General features: G+C 33.0%; 1 protein-coding gene across 1 annotated transcript; it reads right to left on the reverse strand.

The window, feature by feature from the left end:
- Nucleotides 1-9,524: 9,524 nt before the first annotated feature.
- On the reverse strand, nt 9,525-22,594 carry LOC148307718 (phenoloxidase 2-like). The gene is made up of 13 exons (XM_088262920.1): nt 22,396-22,594; nt 21,052-21,241; nt 18,351-18,453; nt 17,950-18,070; nt 17,522-17,727; nt 16,787-16,897; nt 16,307-16,445; nt 15,191-15,355; nt 13,805-13,933; nt 13,152-13,333; nt 12,324-12,466; nt 11,713-11,939; nt 9,525-10,374 (listed from the first exon to the last, which is right to left on the reverse strand). Exons 1-13 carry the CDS (start codon nt 22,507-22,509, stop codon nt 10,144-10,146), a joined length of 2,061 nt encoding a protein of 686 aa, XP_088119046.1. The 5' UTR covers nt 22,510-22,594; the 3' UTR covers nt 9,525-10,143.
- Nucleotides 22,595-22,970: the final 376 nt, after the last annotated feature.

The raw sequence follows: 22,970 nt of genomic DNA on the forward strand, positions 1-22,970 counted from the left end.
CTTCTTCATCTTCGATGAGATGTCAAAAAATAATATTATAATATATTTATAAAATTAATTAACTTTGTTTCCACCACTTTTTTATTAATACAATTTAACCTACAGGTTTTCACAATACCTTGTCTTCAACAGGGTTGATTTTAAATGAAAAACATTAAAAAACATTAAAATACTCTCACCAAAAACTTCCACACGCTCCATATAAATCCTAAATGTTATCCATATAAAATTAATTAACTTTGTTTTCACCACTTTTTTATTAATACAATTTAACCTACCGGTTTCGACAATACTTTGTCATCATTAGAATAAAAATAACATTTAGGATTTTTATGGAGTGTGCGGAAGTTTTTGGTGAGAGTATTTTAATGTTTTTTATTTAAAATAAACCCTGATGATGACAAGGTATTGTCGAAACCGGTAGATTAAATTGTATTAATAAAAAAAGTGGTGAAAACAAAGTCAATTAATTTTATAAAGATGAAAACAATTTTCGAGATCAGACTTTTTCCAGTAGACCTTGGAAAAAATATGCTAAAAATATATGGAAAGGTCACTTAAAATAATAATAAATAAGTCATTAACAGAGGTTAAGTATTTTTTGAGGACATTCTTTGTAATCAATGGTAAAAAAACACTGTCCTTTTTCAAATAAAATCTTCAATAAAACTCATCATCATAAGGGTCATCACAAAAAAATATAAATCGAGAAATTCAATATATTATAATTGTAAAAATAAAATAATTGGCTGTGGTGAGTCGAACAAAATCGCGTAAATGAATAAAAATAATTAAAAATAAATTGTAAGAGGTTTTCTCAATCCAACATCGATGGCATTTGTGAACTCATATGCTCTGTGTAATGAGATTGATCAATATATCTCTAGAGACTCCTAGGAGTTCCGAAAATTTGAGAAGTGCGGTTGTCAATCGTGGGTAGCATGGTGAATGTTGAACGTGTGTAAAGTGATCACTTAACTGGCATATAACAGGTCATAAGCCCTGGCTTCCATGTTCTTCTTCATCTACGTTGAGATGTATGAATGATTGTTTAAATAATTCCTAAGTGAAAAAAACCCAGGTCTGTGAAGTATTTGGACACACTCAAAATATTGTTAATGCGTTCATTCGTTAACACGTTTGTCAGGCTGTGGCTTTTGAGTCAGAGTTTCAGAGTGGGTTCGAACCCACTCCACCACAATTCGATACCTATTTTTAATAATGAGCCTCTTAGACTCACCGAAATAGTATGGAAGTGTTTTTGTAAGTAATAAAAACACAAATATTTCTAACACTCTCCTTATCATTCATCGTTCACTTTGTGCAATACCACTTTAATAAGCACTTATTCGTGACTACCAGTTTCGGAATAATAATTCCATAAGCAGGTCATTTAAATGAAATTATTACGGTTTGACATTTAAACAAAAATAAAATTTTGAAAGAGAAATAGAAGACAAATGAATCACAAAGGGAATATTTTTAAAAGTGGACTTGAAGTTAAATTTACACAAAGTGAACGGTGAATGATAAGGAGTGTTATATTACCATACCACAAAGTCAATAATGCTTTTAATATGCAAAATACAAATATTTCTCTTACATATTTACTTTTGTATTTTTTTAAACAAAAATGAAAGCAATATTAGTACATAACCACTCACCGAGATTTTTACGTCTACCGGTTTCGAGACGTACCCGTCTCTTCGTCAGGACAATCACTACCACAGCATGTGGTGTATACTAATATTACTAACATTTTGTTACCGCAAAATAAAGGCTTTAAATATTAATAATATTGAGAAAAATATATATTTATTTTTAAATTGCATCCACCGCTTCCTTTTCTCTCTCCATTGGAGTTACTGTACCTTGTAATGGTGTTGGTGAGGCGTACAGTCCTGCATCGGGCGGTGACCTTGAAGGTCGCCCAACCAATATGATCGAGTTCCCTATATGGACATCCTCTCGACTAGTTCTTATACGTGCAACACACGACCATACAATTTACATATTTTGACTACTATTAAAATGTGCAATAGTCGAGCGGAGGTATGTTTTTTTATTCCAGCTGAATATGTATTATATTAATAAAGGTGTCGGCTATATTTTACCCTTATTCTCCAGTCTAAATTATGCGGTTTAATATTTTTTGTCAATTCGAGGCATTGACTTACTAATTATATACCAAAAGTTATTTTTCCGAACTAACTACGGTCTCTTTTACTCGTTATTTACATTATTTCTTGCATTAAAATAGACTCGATATTAACAAAATTTTGAGTGTGTTCAAATCACTCACTCCTTTCAACAACGTCATATATCATAAATTTTCAGTTGTGCATGCTTTCGTAATGCATAGAAAATGTACTATATCCCAGCAAAAGCGGCATATTTTTAACTTAATATTTACCCGCTACAGGGAAGAAAGTGTTGTTTTTGCATTTTGAAGAAAATGTATTGTTTATTTTTTTTAATATACTAAATATTTTTCAAATGGAGAAAAAAACCTTCAGGTTTCAACTAAAAAGATCTGTCGCACAGTAAAAAGTTCAATAAGTGGCTTGATATTTATTTTTAATACATTTTATTATACTCTTAAACTTTAAAAACGATCCTGAAAAATCAAGTATTTTGATATATGACGTTGTTAAAAGGAGTGAGCGAAATATGGGTTTTCTTTACTAGTTTCGAAAACAAAAGATATTTTACAACATTTTGAGTGTGTCCAAATACTTATTCACAAATCTGGATTATCTCAAATTATAGGAGTAATTTTTTATATTATTTTTGACATCGCATCAAAGATGAAGAAGAATATGGAAGTCTGGGCATTTACGGGGCTTACGACCATCACAGGCTTGTAAAATATCCCACTTATTGAATTTTATTTCATTACACACGACTAGTTTCGAAAACTACATATGTTTTCATGGTCAAATTATTCAGGTATATGTAGTTGTGGGTGGGGTAACGATGTAATAATGAAAACGTGTGTAGTTTTCAAAACTAGTCGTGTGTAATAAAATAAAACTCAATAAATGGGATAATAAAAGTGTTTGATTTTTTAAATAATCAACATGTTATTTCACAAAGTTAATGCCGAATCAATAAATAATATCTGGGTTTTCTTTTTTTTTGACAACTGAGCATAGATGTAGAAGAATATGGAACTTTGGGTATTTACAGAGCTTATGACTTCTCAAAGGCTGGTTAAGTGATCAAACTGATTAAAATTGGTTAAGTGTTTTTAAACATATCAATGAAATACTGGATTTTTACCCTAAGGTATCAATATACGAGTGTAATATATACATATTAAGGTATATCAAGCATATTTTTATACGAAGGGAATAAATAACGTCTTAGCATCTTAATAGATTAGAAAAAATGAAAATAAAAGCAAATACTTAATAAAAAGTGATAATAAAAAACTAACTAACCATCACGTCGCTTCCCCGCAGGGGTAAGCAGAGAGAATAGAGCGCCACACCACTCTGTCCTTGCAAACATTCTTCGCCTCTTCCACGTTCATGCATCTCCTCATACATACCCGCCGATTGTTACGACTCCTAACCTGACCACTTTCAAGTATTTGGCATACCTGTACTTAATAAACATTTTAAAATGTGCCCTCGGCACGGTAAACCCCAGTGAGGACGCGTTATTGTAAATTTAAAATTGTAATAATGTGTATGATGATTTTTTTTAAATCACATAATGATATTTCTAATCGGACGATACCCTCAAGGTGTTTTTTGCAATGCCAGCATTGTCCTATTTGGGTACGAGATATTTTTTAAGGTTATAATGGTATACGGCAGGAATGGCAAACCTTTTTGAATCTGAGTGTAATTTTTTTTTTCAATATCCAACTTAGTTTACTCTAAAGATCTAATACAACAATTCAGTCGAAAGAAATTGCTACATAAAACACTCAAAGAAAGCTATTGAACTATATCTATCAATATTTTTGTGTATTACTTAATGTAAACGCGCTGTTCTTTATTGTTTTTATATTCAATTGTAAAAGACCCTTGTTGCGTATAAACAAATAAAAAAATATAGTAATATGTCATGGAAATAAAAATGCATCAAATGTTTATGCAACTTCAGTTTTTTAGTATAAACAAAGCATTTATATATCGAAAAAAGTACTTTTTAATTGCAAAATAAAAGAGATAATCTAAAAAAAATTGCTTAGTCAAACAAAAAATGTATAACCCTTAAAACTTCATCATTTTTGACATTTTTGTAGTTGGATGCTAGATACTATTTTTTTTATATCGGGTTCATAGCTGGTAGCTTTTAATAGAATACAAGCAGTATTTTTGTCTGTGATTCTATTTTTTTTATATTTTATAAAATAACTTTTTTTTCTTCTTCATTTGCGTGCCATGTAAAATCGTCTTACATGCCATCTATGGCAGTGTTCCGCAAAGTTTTTATATTCAAGGTATACCTACCAAATTAAGAAATTTCAGAGATGCATATTTAACATATTATGTTTATATTGAAAGCTGTCCCACCGTATGCCCAGATCTGATACAGAAGCATCTAGGCTTCCTGACAGATCTGCTCTTGCTAAGCAATTTTTCAAAACTAAGTTGCGAAATTTATTGAAAATGTGAAACAATATTTTTTAAAAAACAATGCCAAATGTGAGCCTACTTAACTGAGCACAGGCAATCAAAATTTGGAGCAATTGTGTAATTTTCACAAAACCAGAGTTTTTTCCGGGGCACACCAACTAATCACCACTCTACACCAGTGTGCCGTGGCACACACGCGGCGGAACAATGATCTATGGCACGCGTGTCATAGGTTCACCATCCCAGGTATATGGTATATTTATACTCGTATAAAAGTTAATCAGCCCCTTGGATCATGTTTGTTTATAGGTCTGATGACCCTAAGACGAAAGGTCCCGACCTCTGCGATTTCCTTTCTCGGGTCACAAACGGCCATAGGATATTTCGCCTCAAGACTGTGCTAAATTAGGTATAAAACAATCGGATTAGATCTACGCTTCCTGTATCCGTTAGGGTAATATTCTTTTATGGGCAGCTACATCGGAAAAAGGTTAACTGCATTGTAAATACATAAATATTATCTCATACACATGTTTCGCTGCAAATGTCAGATTTGCCCGCATAAATTTAATGACTCAGACTTGACTTAATTTTCGAGAAAATTATTTAACGGTATTTCTACGACATATTATTCGTATAAATATGTAAATAATATTATAAAAATGGGTACTTACCTAGTTTTCCTGCGTCAAAGACAACGTTTTACAAAATGCATACTTGTTTAATAACTTATTTGTTTGTTATTTATCTTTTTTAAGTCATGCAATCACGAATGACATGTTCGATGACGCGATCTATCGTAATTATGATGAAATGTTTTTTTTAAAGAAAATAAACAAACTAAATGCTTATAACGTGCCAGGGCAGCCACCACAAGCAAGTTTTCCGTCGGCGTTTTTGGCAGGTGTTTTCCATTTACAAAATTCCGAAATGACTATGTGGTACGGGATTCATGCATTCGGAATTCCAAAAGAGGAAAACGTTGGCGGAAAATTAGCGTGACAGCGCAGGCTTATTCGTTTATTTTTTTTGGTTACTTTTGACATGCGGTATTGTACTTCTGCGCCACTTTTTTTAAAAATCGATTAACTAGTTAAAATTCTATCAGCAAGTCCTATGTCTATACGTCGATAACTAGATGTCAGCTATTATGATGAATTGCTTCGTTTTTAATTTGCGTATGTTAATTACAATAATTTCTTACAAGATTTATTATGGGAACGACTCATTTTTTATGACTATCCGACACGTAATCTGTCATCTGGATTATTTCCCGCGCAAAGGATTGACATGACAATATCGCGGATTAGAAAAACGAACGTTTCAGTGTTGCCACACCTAATATGGAAATGAAGCCGACGAATGCGAGTAGATGCCTATCAAGTACCTAACGAGAACAAGGAATTACCTACTTTGATTTATTCTGTGCGAAGTTACTCCTTATAGGTAATTGTAGGTTTTCTGTTGTGACCTTAAGTGGTATTGCTACATTATATTTACGAGTGAATCAAGTGGTTATCTCGCGGCAATAACAAGTGTATGATTTTTCACCATTTGATAAATAACTCTCAATTAATTTCTCAATAACATAGTAAACTAAGTGCTTGCATCGAAGACAAGTCAATAACAAAAACTAGTTGGATAAGCATTAAATCACGGATGATGTCTATATTATTTTTTTATGCAAATATGGACTTTAACTATCCTCTCCAGATTACATTTTAAGAGGCCAGCTTTAAGAGCTTAAACTGTCGTTTGAGCTGTTAAAGTTGGAATATATTTTTGGTCATTTTGTTATTATTCGTAGCATTTCATAACAAAATATATCAGAAGTATTGTCAAAAAAATATACAAGCCAGTATGAGTTTGAGTATGCAAACCTGAGAGCCCTAGTTATAACTTTTGTACTCTTTTCTCTACCAACTGTTCCATCTCCATTTCCAATGTCTTCATCCTTCATCAAAGGACTAATCACCTTGCGTGTTAACATAGCTTTGGATTATGATGTACAGGGCTTCGCATCACGGATTGACGTGGTGTTAACTTGATCGTTCATAATAGGTTAAGAGGTGATTATTTACGCAAATTTGCTGCAACAAATTATCCTATCATATAAAAGCAATAGTTTGGCCACTTGGGTTTACATACCCATATCCGCCTCCGTAGTAGAGTGGTTAGCGAATTAGGCTAATGGTAGCATGGGCTGAAGATCCCGAGTGCAATTCCCAGTGGTGTCAAATTTAATATACGATTTTTCCACTCTTATATTTATTTAATATAAGTACTACGTCTTGTCTTCATGTGATTATCGATCAATTTAACACTGCATGGATTCGATGAAGTGCCCTGTGCATAATTGGGTGCGGTTGAGGGTAAAAATAATAATAAAATAAATCCGTTTTAGCTTGTATCACATGAACAGTGCTAATGTGTACAAGTCTCAATGAAAATATTGACATCCATATTTAAATTTTCAACTACCTCCTTAAAGACTTGTTAAGTACTTCGATGTTTCGCTTAAGTATATTTAAACTATAAATGATCCCGCCAAACGATTACAGTATAAATGTGGCAACACTGATCAATTTGTCTTCACATAAGATATTCCAGTTTAAAGATCAGATTGTGTTCCCGTAATTAAACCTTTATCAAGTGGCCATAAAGGCAAACAAAATACCCGCTAATTAATGCGGCCATAGACAAAGGAAAGACATATTATATAAATACAAAACGAGTCCCTACACAGATAATGTTTTCTAGCCAATTAAAATTATGTTGCCAGTAAAAATAGTTCGTTAATTAGGGTCAATTCTCTAAAGGTTTATTTTTTAATTTTTATTTTTATTGCAACATTATGAACATATTTTGTAACGTACCTAAGTAAAAAATATATTAGTTTATCTCCCCTTATATTGTAATGTTAGAGCGATTGGCTACTTTGCTGGAGTTTCCTGGTTCGATTTCCAGGGAAAAAATAATAATCAATATTTATCAACATTAAAATAAATGTTTTGAATATTGAAAGCATTAACATTGTGGATCATATTGATATATTATTTCGAGAAATAAAAATACTTTGTGTTCTGATCCACTCACATTTTTATTAACCAACTAGTTTCGGCAACAACCTGTTGCCCTCTTCTGGGTTTAATTCTAATTTTTAGTAATAAATTAAACCCTGAAGAGGGCAACAGGTTGTTGCCGAAACTAGTTGGTTAATAAAAATGTGAGTGGATCAGAACACAAAGTATTTTTATTTCTCGAAATAATATTAAAATAAATCTTTATCTAAAATATTTGACTGAAAACTAATGTGCTGGACTCGTGTTCATATAATCAATAATCAAGTAAACATTTCGTTGATTTGATACAGTGCCCTATGCACGAGAGGGAAAAGAAAAATAACCTTATTTTAACTTATTTCAACTGGAACTTTAAACGATTACATGTAAAGAATTAGTGTTTTAATAAAATGACGTAGAAGTATTGATTCGATTAGTTATCAAATCTATGTTATATAATAGTTATCCACATTCGTGCATCTCTATTCTAACTCTTCCGCACTCTCCGCCTCCGTAGTGTAATGGTCAGCACGCTTGGCTACCGTTCTGGAGGTCCCGGGTTCAATTCCCAGGGGGGGTAAAATAAATATAAGTGATTTTATCACTGTATTATTTATTCAATATTATCCTGGACTGGTACCTGAAGCGGAGGGCTGATCCCCTTTCCTTCATGTATTAACGATCAAGATAACACTGCGTATATATGACATAGTGCCCTATGCACCATTGGGGTGCGGATAAGGGTTTTTTTTTAGATCAATTTATTCTGATCAACTAATAATCTAGGATTAAGAAATTTATCAGGTTTAAGCTTTATTTCGATAGTTCGGGTTAAGTGATGGAAGGTGGCTAGTTTTCAAATTATAAATTATACAAAAGCTAGTATAAGTATTATACAAAAGAAGGAATCTACAATAGTTTAAGATAAAATATGCATAAACCGAAAATTTGCCAAAACTCCTTGCCTATTTTCAATTTGCTCAACACTTACGTTAGTAAGATTGCCGTTATCAGGCGCAAATGCGTATTTTTATCTTCATCCATCTTATCCATACATACTATGCATATATAAAATCCTTAAGCATAAGGATTCCAACCTAAACCTTAAACTCACTAGGAACACATTTTCTCGAGTTAAATATCATCTTCTTACCCTCGTCCATACCCAATGGTGCATAGGGCACTGCATTAAATTGAAGCAATGTAAGTGATTGCTAATTTTATGAAGGCAAGATGATCTTCCTTAAGAATTGAACAAACCTGGGTTTTTTCCACTTAGGAGTTTATTTATATTTTTGACATCTCAACATAGATGAAGAAGAATATGGAAGTCAGCGTAATTACAGATTTTATGACCTGTCATAAAATCTATAAATTTATTTTATTTTTAACCCTTATCCGCACCCCAATGGTGCATAGGGCACTGTGTCATATAAACGCAGTGTTATCTTGATCGTTTACACATGAAGGAAAGGTGATCAGCCTTTTGCTTCAGGTACCAGTCCATGGTAATATTGAATAAATATTACAGTGAAAAAATCACTTTTATTTATTTTACCCCCCTTGGTAATCGAATCCGGGACCTCCAGAACGGTAGCCGAGCGTACTGACCATTGCACTACGGAGGCGGACAAATCTATAAATACTGAAGCATAAATCTGGTTAACGCGTCTATGACAGGTCATAAGCCCTGTATTTACATGGGAAGTCTGGGTACAAACCCGGACTTCCATATCCTTCTTTATATTTGTTGAAATGTCAAATAAAAATCACTATTCACATAACAAATTCTCAAGCTCTAGAGACTTTGCTTAAACATATATTTTTTAAACCAATTAACGTAACTGATCAATTAATGAAAAGCAATCAATGTAATTTTGATTTAATTTTAATGAAAGAATAATAAAATTAAAAAATATGTTTGTCTTAAACATGTAGTTATAATGCAATGAGCATCATATCATGAAAATACATGGTGAAATTGTAAAAGAAAAACACTTGTTTTTTACCACTTGAGTTTATTTTATTATAACGACTAGTTTCGGAAGTTATGCTTCCATCTTCAAGTCTAAATATAAAAAACATATATGTGTCGGGTTGAGGTCCCGTGGTTAGTGTCGCGGACTCCTGAGTCAGAGTTCCTCGGTTCGAACCCACTCTACCACAATTTGATACCTATTTCTAATAATGAGCCGCTTAGGCTCACAGAAATAGTTTGAAATTGAAGAATTTTTTGTAAATAATAAAACCACAAATATTTCTTTAGTTAATTGTTTTTTTTTTTAATATCAGTTTAAATTTAGACCTAAAGATGGAAGCATAGCTTTCGAAACTAGTCGTTATAATAAAATAAACTCAAGTGGTAAAAAACAAGTGTTTTATGTTTTACAATTTCATCATGTCTTACCACAAAGTGAATGCTAAAACAATAAATAAAATACATGGAGTAAAAATTTTTTTGTAGTGGAAAAATGCAGAGGACGTATAGTTTATTGTGGATTCGGTCTGTTTCGTGGGTTCTGCACAGTCCTCTCGGAGAAGCGGATTGTGATGTCTTGCACCATCATGTTGGGAGTCAGGAACTCCTCCATGGTCTCTACGTTGGGTCGCGGAAGGCGGTCGAAGGGGAATCCCATGGATCTGCGGTCAGGGTACAGCTTGTCCTTGATCCCGCAATAGCTGGCTGCATCGGCGCATACACCATCCAATGATTGTTCAACCTGAGAAGGTGAAGTGTGATGAGAATTTTGAAAGATTTGATAAGTTTACATGTTTTATCTGTACATTTGGCATTGTGTCATCCCTTGGATCTCATCAGTGCGTATCTAGTAGGACTGATGGATCGGACGTTGTACATGTGATTTATAAATTATTATTTTTTATAAAGCGGAGGGCTGATCACCTTTCCTTAATGTGTTAACGATCATGATAACACTGCGTTTATATGATGCAGTGCCCTTTGCACCATTGTTGCATTGCTGAAGATGTTTGATTAAAGGTTACATCATAACATAACCATCCACAAATAAAATCATAAGGGTGTTTTTATTTGTTGTTGTAAGGAACAACCCGCAAAGTCTCTATTTTTAGAGGCTTGTCTGCAGGTAGGAAAGTAAGGATAGGAAGGTAATTGTGAGAAATATGTCACAAACTCCCAGACCAACGGAAAATAAATATATTTTAATTTTATTTTGTGTTTGGCAGGAATCTAACCCGCATTGGCAGTTTCGCAGTCGACCGTCTACCTAACTACACCACGGCGCCTGTGGATGGTACATTGCATTGCTGGCTTTTTTTGTGGTGTGGTTAGGATTTTTTGTTAGGTTGCAAGTTAGGGTTGTTTTTTCATTATTTGATTTATTCTTTTAGATGGGTGTTGCATTTATTATTTACCTTGCTTACTGTGTAAAAGGTTTATGGATCATTAAGAGGATTTTAGTTTGTTTTATTTTATGTGTTGGGAACAGGAGGGATAATCTAGTTTGGCCAAATCAATGATTTCTCAGCATTTGCTCATTGCTGGGAGAAAACCATGTAAAACTCCTAAGGAAAAGCCGGACTGTCATCAACAGGCCTTCCGTTCCGCTAGAAGAGGGTTAGACATTTTGCGTCAAAATCGGTGTTTAAAAAATTATGTGCAATGCATCGATACAATAGATGTCAAATAATAGTAGTATTTAACAAGTGAAATTATAATAAAAAAAAACTTATTGTTGATGCAAAATGTGGAAGGAAGATAACTAGCATATATAATGGGAAGTGTAAAATTACATCCCATGTTTGTTATGCTTATATTTACATTTTTAATTAATGTTTTACTTAGTAAATACCATTATTTCTTAAAATCTACTGTGACACGTGTTTCGATGCATTCCTCATTATTTTCAAGACCGTATGTATGAAAATGATGCGGAATGCATCGAAACACATGTCACAGTGGATTTTAAGAAAAAGTGGTATTTAATAAGTAAAAAATTAATTAAAAATGGATAGATTTTACCACAAAGTGACTGCCGAATCAATTAATGAACGTATACTTATATTTATAGTATATTTACCCTATCATTGTTGTAGTTAGAGATCATGACGAAGAGGACGCAAGGCATTCCTGTGGCGGTCCCGCGCGGAAGCAGGACATGCTGCGGCCAGCCACAGCCGCAGAAGTTGAAGGAGTCTTCACTCGTTCCTTCTCTCCCGATCTCCAGACTCCGGAACGTTCTCTCCCACGGAATAGTCACGGAGGATTCGTCCGACCGACGAGTGATGGTGCTGTTACCCGGCTGAACTGTTCAAATAAAAAAGATAATAATCTTATGGTTTCTTCTTCATGTTTTTACATAAATATTTATAACTTACATACATATGGATTTAAGTTTTGTACTGACATTTCTTGGTGGAAAAAGAATAAAATAACAATTCGCTCGCTCCTTCATAAATCAAAAAACTTGATTCCTCAGGAGAATGTTTTTAATGTTTGAAAATATAATAAAATGTATTAAAAATAAATATTAAGCCATTTATTGAACTTTTTACTATGCAACAGATCTTTTTAGGTAAAACCTGAAGATTTTTTCTCCATTTGAAAAATGAACTCCATTTGGTTTTGCATTATGTAATGTATGTGATTATTGACAGCCATTTTTGTAAATGCCTTAAATTTTCAACTTACTTGTTGTGAAGAATTTATCCATCTCAATGAACATCAGTCGGTGGTCCCGGAAGCTCCACGGAAGGCCGCGTTCATCATTCTTGGGCGCGATGAATATACGAACTGTTCCCATCTTAGCTGGACCAGAATTGTTCACTTGTATTCTGGAATGGAACCAATTCAAACACATGAGAATAGAAAGTAAAATGAAAATATACAAAACATGTGTTCGACTAATAGCCACTTTGATTGAGGCAAGAGCGGATACTTCTAGAACAAAATCTCAACTTCGAACCTCCGAGATGAAGACTCTCAGATCCATAACCGGAAACACATTGCAAGACCGAGTAAGAAATACCGATATCCGGAGCATGTGTAAGACGGAGGATATCGTGAGGTGGGGACGGCAACGGAGGGGATACTGGAATGATCATGTAAACAGAATGTCAGATTGACAGACTTCCTTTGTATCGCCCTTCAAGTAATCCCTGAAGGACGCAGACCCCCAGCCAGACCTCCGAAAAGGTGGAAAGACAGCTGGAAAGACAGTCAACATCCCAAGAGCTACAAGCAGAGGCACAAATAGATCCTTAGGATCTAGAAAAAGAAGAAGTTGAAAGTGGCTTATCATCGAATGTTATATGACAGGATAGTCAAATAATTGACCAGTGTGTGGTGGAATAAATATCAATATGATGTTGAACAGTAAACACTTCACAGTATATTCCCTAAAACCATTATCAACCATATGTATGATCTAAAAGAAACATCCATAGTTTGTCTCCATGTCTAATTTATCTAGTTTATTTATATTATTCATGTCTAACGGATATACGAGTATAGGAGTACCTGTATGTGAAGGGAGTGTGCGTCAAGTGAGAGGTTCTAACAAAGACTTCGCCTCCTCTTACGAAGTCCAGACCTCGGGAGAGATCAAGGTCACTCTGCATCCAATATGTCTCCAGCTGGTTGGGTTGTCCGCCTTCGGGAGTCATTTCTATCGATGTCAGGTTTATGTTCGGATTGGAAAGCTAAAAAAACATTACATTACATTTGATAAATAAAATATTTGATGTTTAAAAAAAATGTGAAATATAACTTACTAAATACCTTTGTTATAATTAACACATTTTAGACGGGAAAGGTATTACTACCCGTTCGGTCGATTGATGCTTAAGGACGGGAAGGGTATTTTTACCTTCCGCGCCGGCATCATTTCAAGGTCAGAAAAGAAGGAATTATATATTTAATGTTTTTATATCAATATTGTGTACCAATTTCATTGTTTAGGTCTTCACTATATGTATATAATTATGAATATGAACAAGTTTAAATATAAACTGTTTACATTTAAACCCGTTATATGGGTTTAAATGGAAGCATCTGTAGATTCATAAAGGAGTCATAACAACATATAATATATACTCAAAATGTAAAATAACAAGTGTTTTGTTTATAATTTAAGAAAAGTTGTTATTAAACCAGTCAGAAAATATATTTACCACAGTTGTTGAGTAACGTGGCAGAGTTCCTTTGTATGCTTGGAACATTCTGTCTACGAACGCATGCAGCCTGAAGAAAACGGGATCCCTTAAATCTGTAGCGGGATCTGCCATCACTCCGGGACGCTCCTATGAAAAGATTAAAGAAATTAGGAAGTCAGTCCTAATTAATTCTGTGGTCTAACAAATTTCATGGCATGTTTTAATACGGAGCTTGAAACAAACGACGTGCAGTCCGTAACATGCTCCTGCAGATTGACTGCAGGAATTGTGGTGAAATTTATTTTAAATATGCTTTAAAAGATCATATATCGGGTAAACTGGCGAAAAACATTAACTCAAATTCCCTGTTTGAATAATCCCTGTTCTTTCATGCTTTTAGCCTGAATAAAATACCTGCTATTAAACTTAAAGTTGAATTAACTTTTAAAACCACATATATACATGTATATGATATTTCAAACTACTTAGTGTATTTTGCCAGTTTATAGAACGTTGAAAAATTTTATAATATGCACCATTAAGTCAAAATTGCACATTTTTGAGTTAACATTTTTTGCCTGTATACCCATGTCATGTAACATATATATCCAGAGCTAGGTTAGGGTATATGCAGGCAAACGCTACATACCTTCTTCTACATTTCCAGAAATACTGCATTGAGGTTTATTTATTTCATCATATACATAATTACAAACAACAAATTATAATAATGTGCCCACACTGAGTTTTCCCGAGCCGAGGGCATATTTTAATTTTGTAATGTAAGAAAATTCTTTATGCATACAATATGGCTGAATGATGAGATCTATTGTATTTCAGATCAGCCCAATTCCATTTTCCACTTATGAAAAGCATTTTTATATTTAGTTTCTAATTATGACTTTATAGATAATGAAAGTAGTTTGTACAACTTTACTGCATAATCATCAAAGTTCTTTTGACCAAAAGAGGTATGTATTAGATTTTGTTTGATATGTTTCTGTGTATGTTACCATAAAGTGTGTTAATTGTGTTTGCGGACATTGCTGTGAGAGGCTTTCTTGTGTTATATGTGAGAGTTATTATCAAATGTATAAGTAGGGATAATTTTAGTATATAGTTATTTGACTTTCATAGGTTGTAATATGAAGAGTATTTAATCAAAGAATTAAGAATACCGGGCAGACTACAAAAAGAGATGGATTGACTGCTGGGAATCGACATTGCAGGAGGGTAATCCCTCTTAAAAACAGGCCACAAGTCCTACACCAAGAAGAAGATGAAGAAGAAGAAGATATTTAAGCAGTTTGTGGACTCCATAGACAGTGGATATGGATAAGCAAGTAGTAAATAGTACTTTGCAATAAATAAATAGTGAAATATGATTTGATTAGTTTGACTTACCAAGTATTTGTTCTCAGGATCGTGCACATATCCGATGAACAGATGTCCGAGGTTATGGAAGTTCCCATAGTAGGAAGGATTCATGCTGAGAGTTGAGGCCTCTATTAAGTTACCAAGAACATCAATGCCCGTTTCCTCAGTCAGAGGTATCAATTCCCCATTGGTCTGAAATTACAGTGAACCCATTATACATTTTTTAAACATATTTAATCAGTAAAACTAACCCTAAGCACTGCAGCACTAAGCCGCCATAAAGGTTTGGTAAACTAAACAAGTTCTGCCACTATGGCACCAAGAAAATAAATCTTTAATTCTCAATACTTTTCATAAATTGGTTTTTAACTTTTCAATATAATGAAACCTGAATCAAACAAGTACAATAAAAAAGTAATAAGTTTCAGAATTTGACTGAGTTGGAGGAATCCAGTGCAAAGGAAAAATCAAGTGCAAAGAAAGAAAGAAAAGAAAGAAAGAAAAAAAATCCAGTGCAATGGGTTCATCTATATTAATAAAAATATAATTACTAAAGGTGTCTCAACTTGAGATAAAACATCTATTGTTTTATATGAAAAAAAATAGAATTTGTTTTTTTTTTAATTACCTAACGTCCAAGTGACTGAAATCTAGCTACGGCTTATGCAATACCGCTTATCATGACCCTACTCAGGCTTCAAGTTTTTAAGCTTCATAGCCTATGCCTACTCGTGAGTGGATTCACTCTTTATGTTTAAAGTTACTATAATTTCATATAATTCATGAGTGAAAATTCTAGGCAAAAACAGTAGCTCCTGGCGTTTGGCTGGCTTATTTGATCGCTTTATACACCTCTGTATCGTTGACCATTCTACCTATTATTGAACTATACATAAATATTGGATTAATTTTTGGAACTTCTTGTTTTCCTATCTACTATTCCTCCTCTATTTTCTTTACTATGTAACAGAAATGACCCTCGTTGTCACTTGCATCATCTGTATCCCATCAAATATATTCTGCTCCTTACATTGGTCAAGAGCTCGGGACTAAATAACCAAGTCTTCATTTATTTAAATTATGAAGTAAATACTGCATTGATCCAATTTAAAAGAAAGATATATGTAAAAAAAATATATATACCCCCATCATGCTGCCGAGATTAATCGCGTCGTAAAGCCTCTTGATGGATGTTTCAAATTCATCAAGTGTGGCCACAATCTCATCGACATCCCTCCGCAGATCCTGGATTACCATGTTATCTTGACGGGGAGTCCATCCTCTAAAATATAAGAAAGGTCATAGATAATCTTTTGTAGAGAGCAAGAAGTATACAGTGCACTGCAAAAAAGCAACGTTGCATTTTTTGGAAAATCGACTTACATGGATCGTGCGGATTTTGAAAGTAGGCGACATATATTATGATAAGATGTTATAAAATAATAATATGTTAAGTTTGAATATTTTAATATATATTATGATCACTCATATAATCATTCTGATAAAAAGGTTATTTTAAAATTATTTAAAATTACAGACTTGTTAGGGTGGTTTACTGGTGACCTGACTTTACTGACTGTAAATTACATGAAGGCAAGGTAGTTAGAATTGTTTAATAAATACCTTGAAGCGATAAGAGAATCAAGTTTGGGGAAGTATCCTTCCTTGATTGGTTCCCTGAAGTTTAATGGTTTGACACGGGCCAAGTTATTTGCCAAACGTTCAAAGTTATATCTGAAAAATACACAATATATCATCATCCAAAATAAACATGACATAAAGTACGTATAAATAATTAGAACTGTTAAATGTGTAGAGAGAAGTGGTAGAAGTATATAAGATTTGGGAAAAAAAAACACATTTTTGTGTGGTTGTCAATCATGGGTAGAATTGGTGAATGTTACACGTAAAGCCATCAATTAAACAAGCTTATGACGGTCCTAAGCCTTGTAAATGCCCAGACTTCAATATTCTTCTTCATCGATGTTGAGATGTCAAAAAATAATACGATGATATTGTCCCCGTCATTGGTAGTAAGTGGATCGAAAAAGCCCAAACGATAGTCTGGAAAAAATTAGAAGAGGCCTACACCCAGCAGTGGAGAGACAGCTCAGAAAGAAAAATCTTCTTCCTGGCTACATCCCAGCTTATTGTCTTTATAGACAGCTGGGGTCAGATCTCCTCGTCCTCAGGTTGTAGGTCCTTCTGTCCTAGACAACGTCACCTAGGCCATGCCTTTAAATCATGTTATCTCTCTGCAGCACTCATGAATTTTTATCTGGATAACTTTGGAGGAAGATCCAAGAAAGAAGTATGATGAAAAATTAATTAATTAATCAAAGAAGTTGAATAAAGTACCTGGCTTGGATTTGTTCGTGCATGTAGTAGAAGAGTTCTCCCCTTCTATCCTTGTTCACTACGGCTGGATTGGTTGACATGAAGGGGTATACAAGATGCCAATGCCAATGGTGAAGGTTGAGACCGATGTCCTCTCTCCAGTAGGCAACGCGGTGCTCTTCATCCAAATCTGAAGCTGTATAGTCTCGGGGAACGACAATCGGTCTCTGCAGGAAAAGAATAACAAACCCTGATTGATTTATTGTCATATAGATAAGAGCAACAGTGCTGCAATCAACAACTCATAATTATTTATTCTATCAGACGCTGGATTATTATTTAATTATCCTAGCATAAAACAGTGGGTGATTAACCACTTTCAACTTTTAGTATTAATTTAATTAAGTATACCAACTGAAGTGCAGGACATATCACTGTGTGATACTTACCCTCAGTTCAGGTGGAACCAGATCGGCTTCTTCTCTTGCCCTCTGGAATGCGGAAGAATCGATGAAACGATCCGGGAAGGATTGCACCAGTGTTGGGACAGAGATTCCCTTAGTGTCCATTCTGAAACAAATAAATGAATGGTCAAATCATGTCATTGGTTTATTTATATCAAAACTTTTAGTGATATCTCAACATGGATGAGGAAGTTTTTGTTGGGATGGGAATATGGAACAACCTCATACCTATCATTGGATGGTTTAATTAATCAATTTGTTTGAAGGAGAACACAAAGCTTTTTGAAGAACATTTTATAATAAAATTCACATTCAGATCAGGGTTAAATATCACTGATGTACAGTAATGATTTTTTTATTTGTTTTACGTGAATTCAAACTATTACCTGTGGATCAGTGCGACGGAGAGACAGAAGTTAAACATGCCTGCATTTATGCGGTCCTTGCAGAAAAGAGCGGTTGACAGAAGATTTTCTTGATCCGAACAATCTATGATTCAATAAAAACACATTAAATATATGAAAGACATAATATTATATTTTGTCAATTGTTTTTAAGATATTGTTCCGTTGTTTTTAATACTTTTAGTCAAGATGATGAACAAGAGTAATAAGAAGGAAAGTGCAAAGGTAGATGATGGTAAACTGAACTCCCCATTAACACGGGAGATACAAACCCGCTACAGGGCAGAAAGTGTTGTTTTTGCATTTTGAAGAAAAGGTATTGTTTAGTTTTTTTTTTTAAATAAACTAATATTTTTCAAATGGAGAAAAAACCTTCAGGTTTTACCTAAAAAGATCTGTTTGTCGCACAGTAAAAAGTTCAATAGGTGGCTTGATATTTGTTTTCAATACGTTGTATTATATTTTTGAACTTTAAAAAAGTTTTTTGATTTATGACGTTCTTGGAAGGAGTGAGCGATATGCTAACCACAAAACGAAATTAATTTTTTACTGGCCAACGTGAAAACATGGATTCTGAAGTTACCTAGTTGCATTACCCTACAATATAATCATTTAAATGTATTATTAATTTGACCACATCGTGATTAGTGCAATATGGTTGTGGTCTCTGAAAAAAATTACTTCCACTTACACTTCCTGTGATATACCACCACAAGAAATTTATTTTAAGAATAATATCGATAATATTTACTCAAACAGTAGGATAAAAATACATCATCAGATAATTATCAGACAATTAAAATACAATACAAAAATAAATTTTGGAAACTAGTATTAAAATTATTAAATATGTTAAATTAATTTAAAAAGTACCGTAGAACACGGTTACTTGAACTTTGATGTGTTACTTGAGTTCAGTACAAAAAAAGTCATTTAAATCTGTATTTGGTCTACAATAATGAACGTATTGTGTCAATAAATGTCACCTGTCAGGGAAACAATGAATCATGTCGATACTTTCATTATTATAGACCAAATACAGATCAAAATATTTTTTTGTACTGGACATCAAAGTTCAAGTAGCCCCGTTTTACGGGATCAATTTTGAAGTAGAAAAACAAACTATTGTAAATATTTCAAATGTTATAATTTACATTGGGTAAAAGTTGTACATTTTATTATTATTATCAGACGCTGGCTTATTCATCCTATGGATGATATATCAGTATCTCTCTCAGCTTAAGACAAAGCATCCATCGTTGTTTATACGAAACAAGATGCAAGTCTAGCATCCTAAAGCTTGGGAACTGCCATTTGGCTTACTTAAGTGATCACTTTTTACACTTGTGTAACATTTACCATCCTGCCCATTATTCAACATCTATATTGCATTCATTTTTGAAAGATGTATGTATACATTGTTTTTGTGTGTTATATGTGGACAGAAAAGATTTCAAATATTATCAAGAAGACTGAATGACAAATATCATCACAAGACCCCATAATTAAACTAAAATTAACACTTTTTTTTTAATCCTCTTTATGTTAAAAATCACAAATCCTAGTTTGAAAAATTGTTTAGTAAAATACCTTCATAAAAAATAACAAAAATGTCTTTATTATTGAAATATTTTTTTATCATTAGAAAATATTATCATTGCATTTCATTGAGAGTTTATTTGTTTCAACTTTTTATTCTTCTTTTAAAACTTACTATCCATCTGTCATTTATCCATATCTAATTGTGTATATGGCACTGTATCGTATTGAAACAGTGCTTTCTTAATTGTCAATTACATGAAGCCAAGGTGATCAGTCTTACGCTTCAGGTTCTAGTCCAGGGTAATATTAAACATATATTGCAGTGAAATATTACTGATATTTATTTTGTCCCACCTGGGAATTGAACTCAGGACTTCCAGCATGGTAACCAATCATGTTGATCATTGTACTACGTAGGTAGACAGGGACAGGGATATTATATATAATTTTTAATTTAATTCATATACTACTTTTGGTCAAAGAACTTTGATTATTACTCAATAAAGCTGTATAACCTGCTTCCATTATCTATTAAGTCATAAAATAATGAAACTTTGTACAAAACAGCTAATAATAATTGGATAATGGAGGTGGGTAGATGTGAAATGGATTATTAACTTGGTAAAAATATATTTTAAAATGTGTCCTCAGCTTGGGAAAACCTAGACAGGGCACATTATTGTAAAACTTGAATTATTAGTACATCAATGATGAAAAACAAATGATTATTTATTGAATGTTTTTCGCAGATATTTTGTGGCACATTTTATAAACTTTATAAAATTAAACAACTTTGTTTAAACCACTTTTTTATTATTATTATTAGTACACTTTAACCAATAAAACTCAACTTTTTTTTGTTATAAAAATAACCTTTTTGGAGTTTTTAAATCATATTTTCATATGGTGTACGGAGTGTGTGGAAGTTTTTGATAAGGAAATGTAATTAACTATGAGTACTTTAATGTTTTTTTTAAGTATTTTAATATTTTAGAATTTAATAAACCGTGATGATGACAAGGTTCTTGTCGAAACCGGTTTGGTTAAAGTGTACTAATAATAAATAAAAAAAGTGGTTAAAACAAAGTTGTTTAATTTTATAAAGTTAATAAATTATTGAATAAAATAACATAAATCTTACTCATTAGAATGTTTATGAGTTCATTGGCACATCTGCTGTGACGAGGATTAAAGACGGTGAACCCCTCATCTCTCCCAACTTGCATAGGTACTGACAAATCAACTTGGGGCACTTCCGTAACTGAAACATGTTCTTCCGTCTCCCCAAAGCGATTGGACAATGTAGTTCCAATCGATTGGTACCGATCGGTCTGGAAAAAAACAAAATTGATTAATAAAAAAAATTCATGTGCCTTAGGGCGATTGTCCACTATCCGGAATTTGACCGTCCGGCAGTCCGGTTTTGAAAAATGAAAGCGACTACGACAGTTTAACGTGATCGAATTTACGCGCAACGTATTCACGCACCGATCAAGAGCACCGATCCGAAAAAATATTGACGAAAGCACAAGCCAATCCAAGCCAACGTGACGTGCCGGACGGTAAAATCCTGTGTAATTCCGTGTAGTGGACAAACGCCCTTAGTGTACAAACAGAGAATTTTTACCTGTAAATCATGAAAAGGAGTCTAAGACAGTGGTTCCTAAAAATGGCTTTGCAGAAAATTCTATGGATAAGCCAAATTTCTCATTAGTAATTAAAACCAAATACAGAAATAAATTGGAATAAGAATCAGATCTTTGAATTATAATAACAAAGGGAATCAAGACATATTTTTCCAAAATTAGTCAACAATTACAATCACATTGTTACCGTTATTTGTTTCATTTAAAATTAATAAATAAAATTAAAATAACGTCAAAAAAATTCACAATTTATATAAATTTATTGTAGATCAGATTTTTCATTTCTTTATGTACTTATATGAAAAAAACTGTAATTTTTATAGTAAAACTAACTGTGATTAACTTTCCATTATTATAAAAATAAATAATGCTAACTGTACCCAGGCACGCATTACTGTGGCTTTGTCTAGTTAAATAGAAAAAAAAGAAATGAGCAAATAAACACGCATTATATTTGTATTAAATGTGTGTCTTAATTTCAAAGCAATCAAAAAGTATCTTAAGGAGAATTCGGATTTTGAACAAACAAAAATTAACATCTCTACTTATTTAGATAGATAAAAAATATGTGAGGTGTGTGCATTCCTAATCAGTATATATATGTACTACAGTACTATTTTGTCGTTTGAAACGCATTAGTTTTTGTAAATAAAATGTTGATAAACGAACACTACGTAAAAAATGACAGACATTTGTACAGGGAAGTGTGTCATTTTGGTGTACCATTGTCATTTATATATGTTTTAAATAGACCCTGCTTAGCGCTGATTCTTTTAGTCTGCCATTTTGCTGGCACAGATTACTTTATAGCATTTATTTAAAAAATCTGCCTTACTCACCAAGTAAGCCTGAGGAACATCGAATACCACATTTTCTTGCCCTTTGATAGTGAACACCGGTTCAGAGGGCCTATCGAAGAGCAGTTGGATGCTCCGGCGAGTATTGGCAGACATTTTTTTCCAATAAACTACCTTTTTTCTTAAGAGGTTCAATAACCAATTGGTGGATCAAGAATGTAATCGATTGCTTAAATAAAGTATATTGACCAAATAACAACATTTCCTCAGAGGAGTTGAGTGCAAAACCACAAGCCAGTAATATTATTGTTTCCAGTAAGGTGGTCAAGAAATATCCTAACAAATATGATTTAAAAAATTATTAATCTCTTGTATATCTCAGATAGGTATATTGTATTATTTGGTTTTGTAATTTGAAAATTATTTCTAAGATTATTTCATTGATTGTCTTTCTCACTTTTTAATTATATTTCAGACTATATTATAGTCTTTATATAATCATAAAATAAAAAAAAAACTGATAAAAAATTAGCAAATATAAAAAAAAAACTAATTAGTCTGAGGTCTAGAAGGCCATAAAAATACATGTATTTGAAATATTAGTTGTGTTTCTTATT

The sequence above is a fragment of the Brachycentrus maculatus genome, unplaced genomic scaffold, assembly GCF_059751285.1.
Source record: "Brachycentrus maculatus isolate JH-2025_06_01 unplaced genomic scaffold, ASM5975128v1 h1tg000192l, whole genome shotgun sequence".
In the NCBI taxonomy this organism is placed as follows: domain Eukaryota; kingdom Metazoa; phylum Arthropoda; class Insecta; order Trichoptera; family Brachycentridae; genus Brachycentrus; species Brachycentrus maculatus.

Excerpts from the sequence above, each read along its gene's own strand:
- LOC148307718 (XM_088262920.1), bottom strand. The coding sequence starts at position 22,509 with ATGTCTGCCAATACTCGCCGGAGCATCCAACTGCTCTTCGATAGGCCC. Across the intron at positions 13,934-15,190 it reads ATCCTGAGAACAAATACTTG|GAGCGTCCCGGAGTGATGGC; the intron begins GTAAGTCAAACT and ends ATCTTTTCATAG. Across the intron at positions 11,940-12,323 it reads GGATAAATTCTTCACAACAA|TTCAGCCGGGTAACAGCACC; the intron begins GTAAGTTGAAAA and ends TTATTTGAACAG.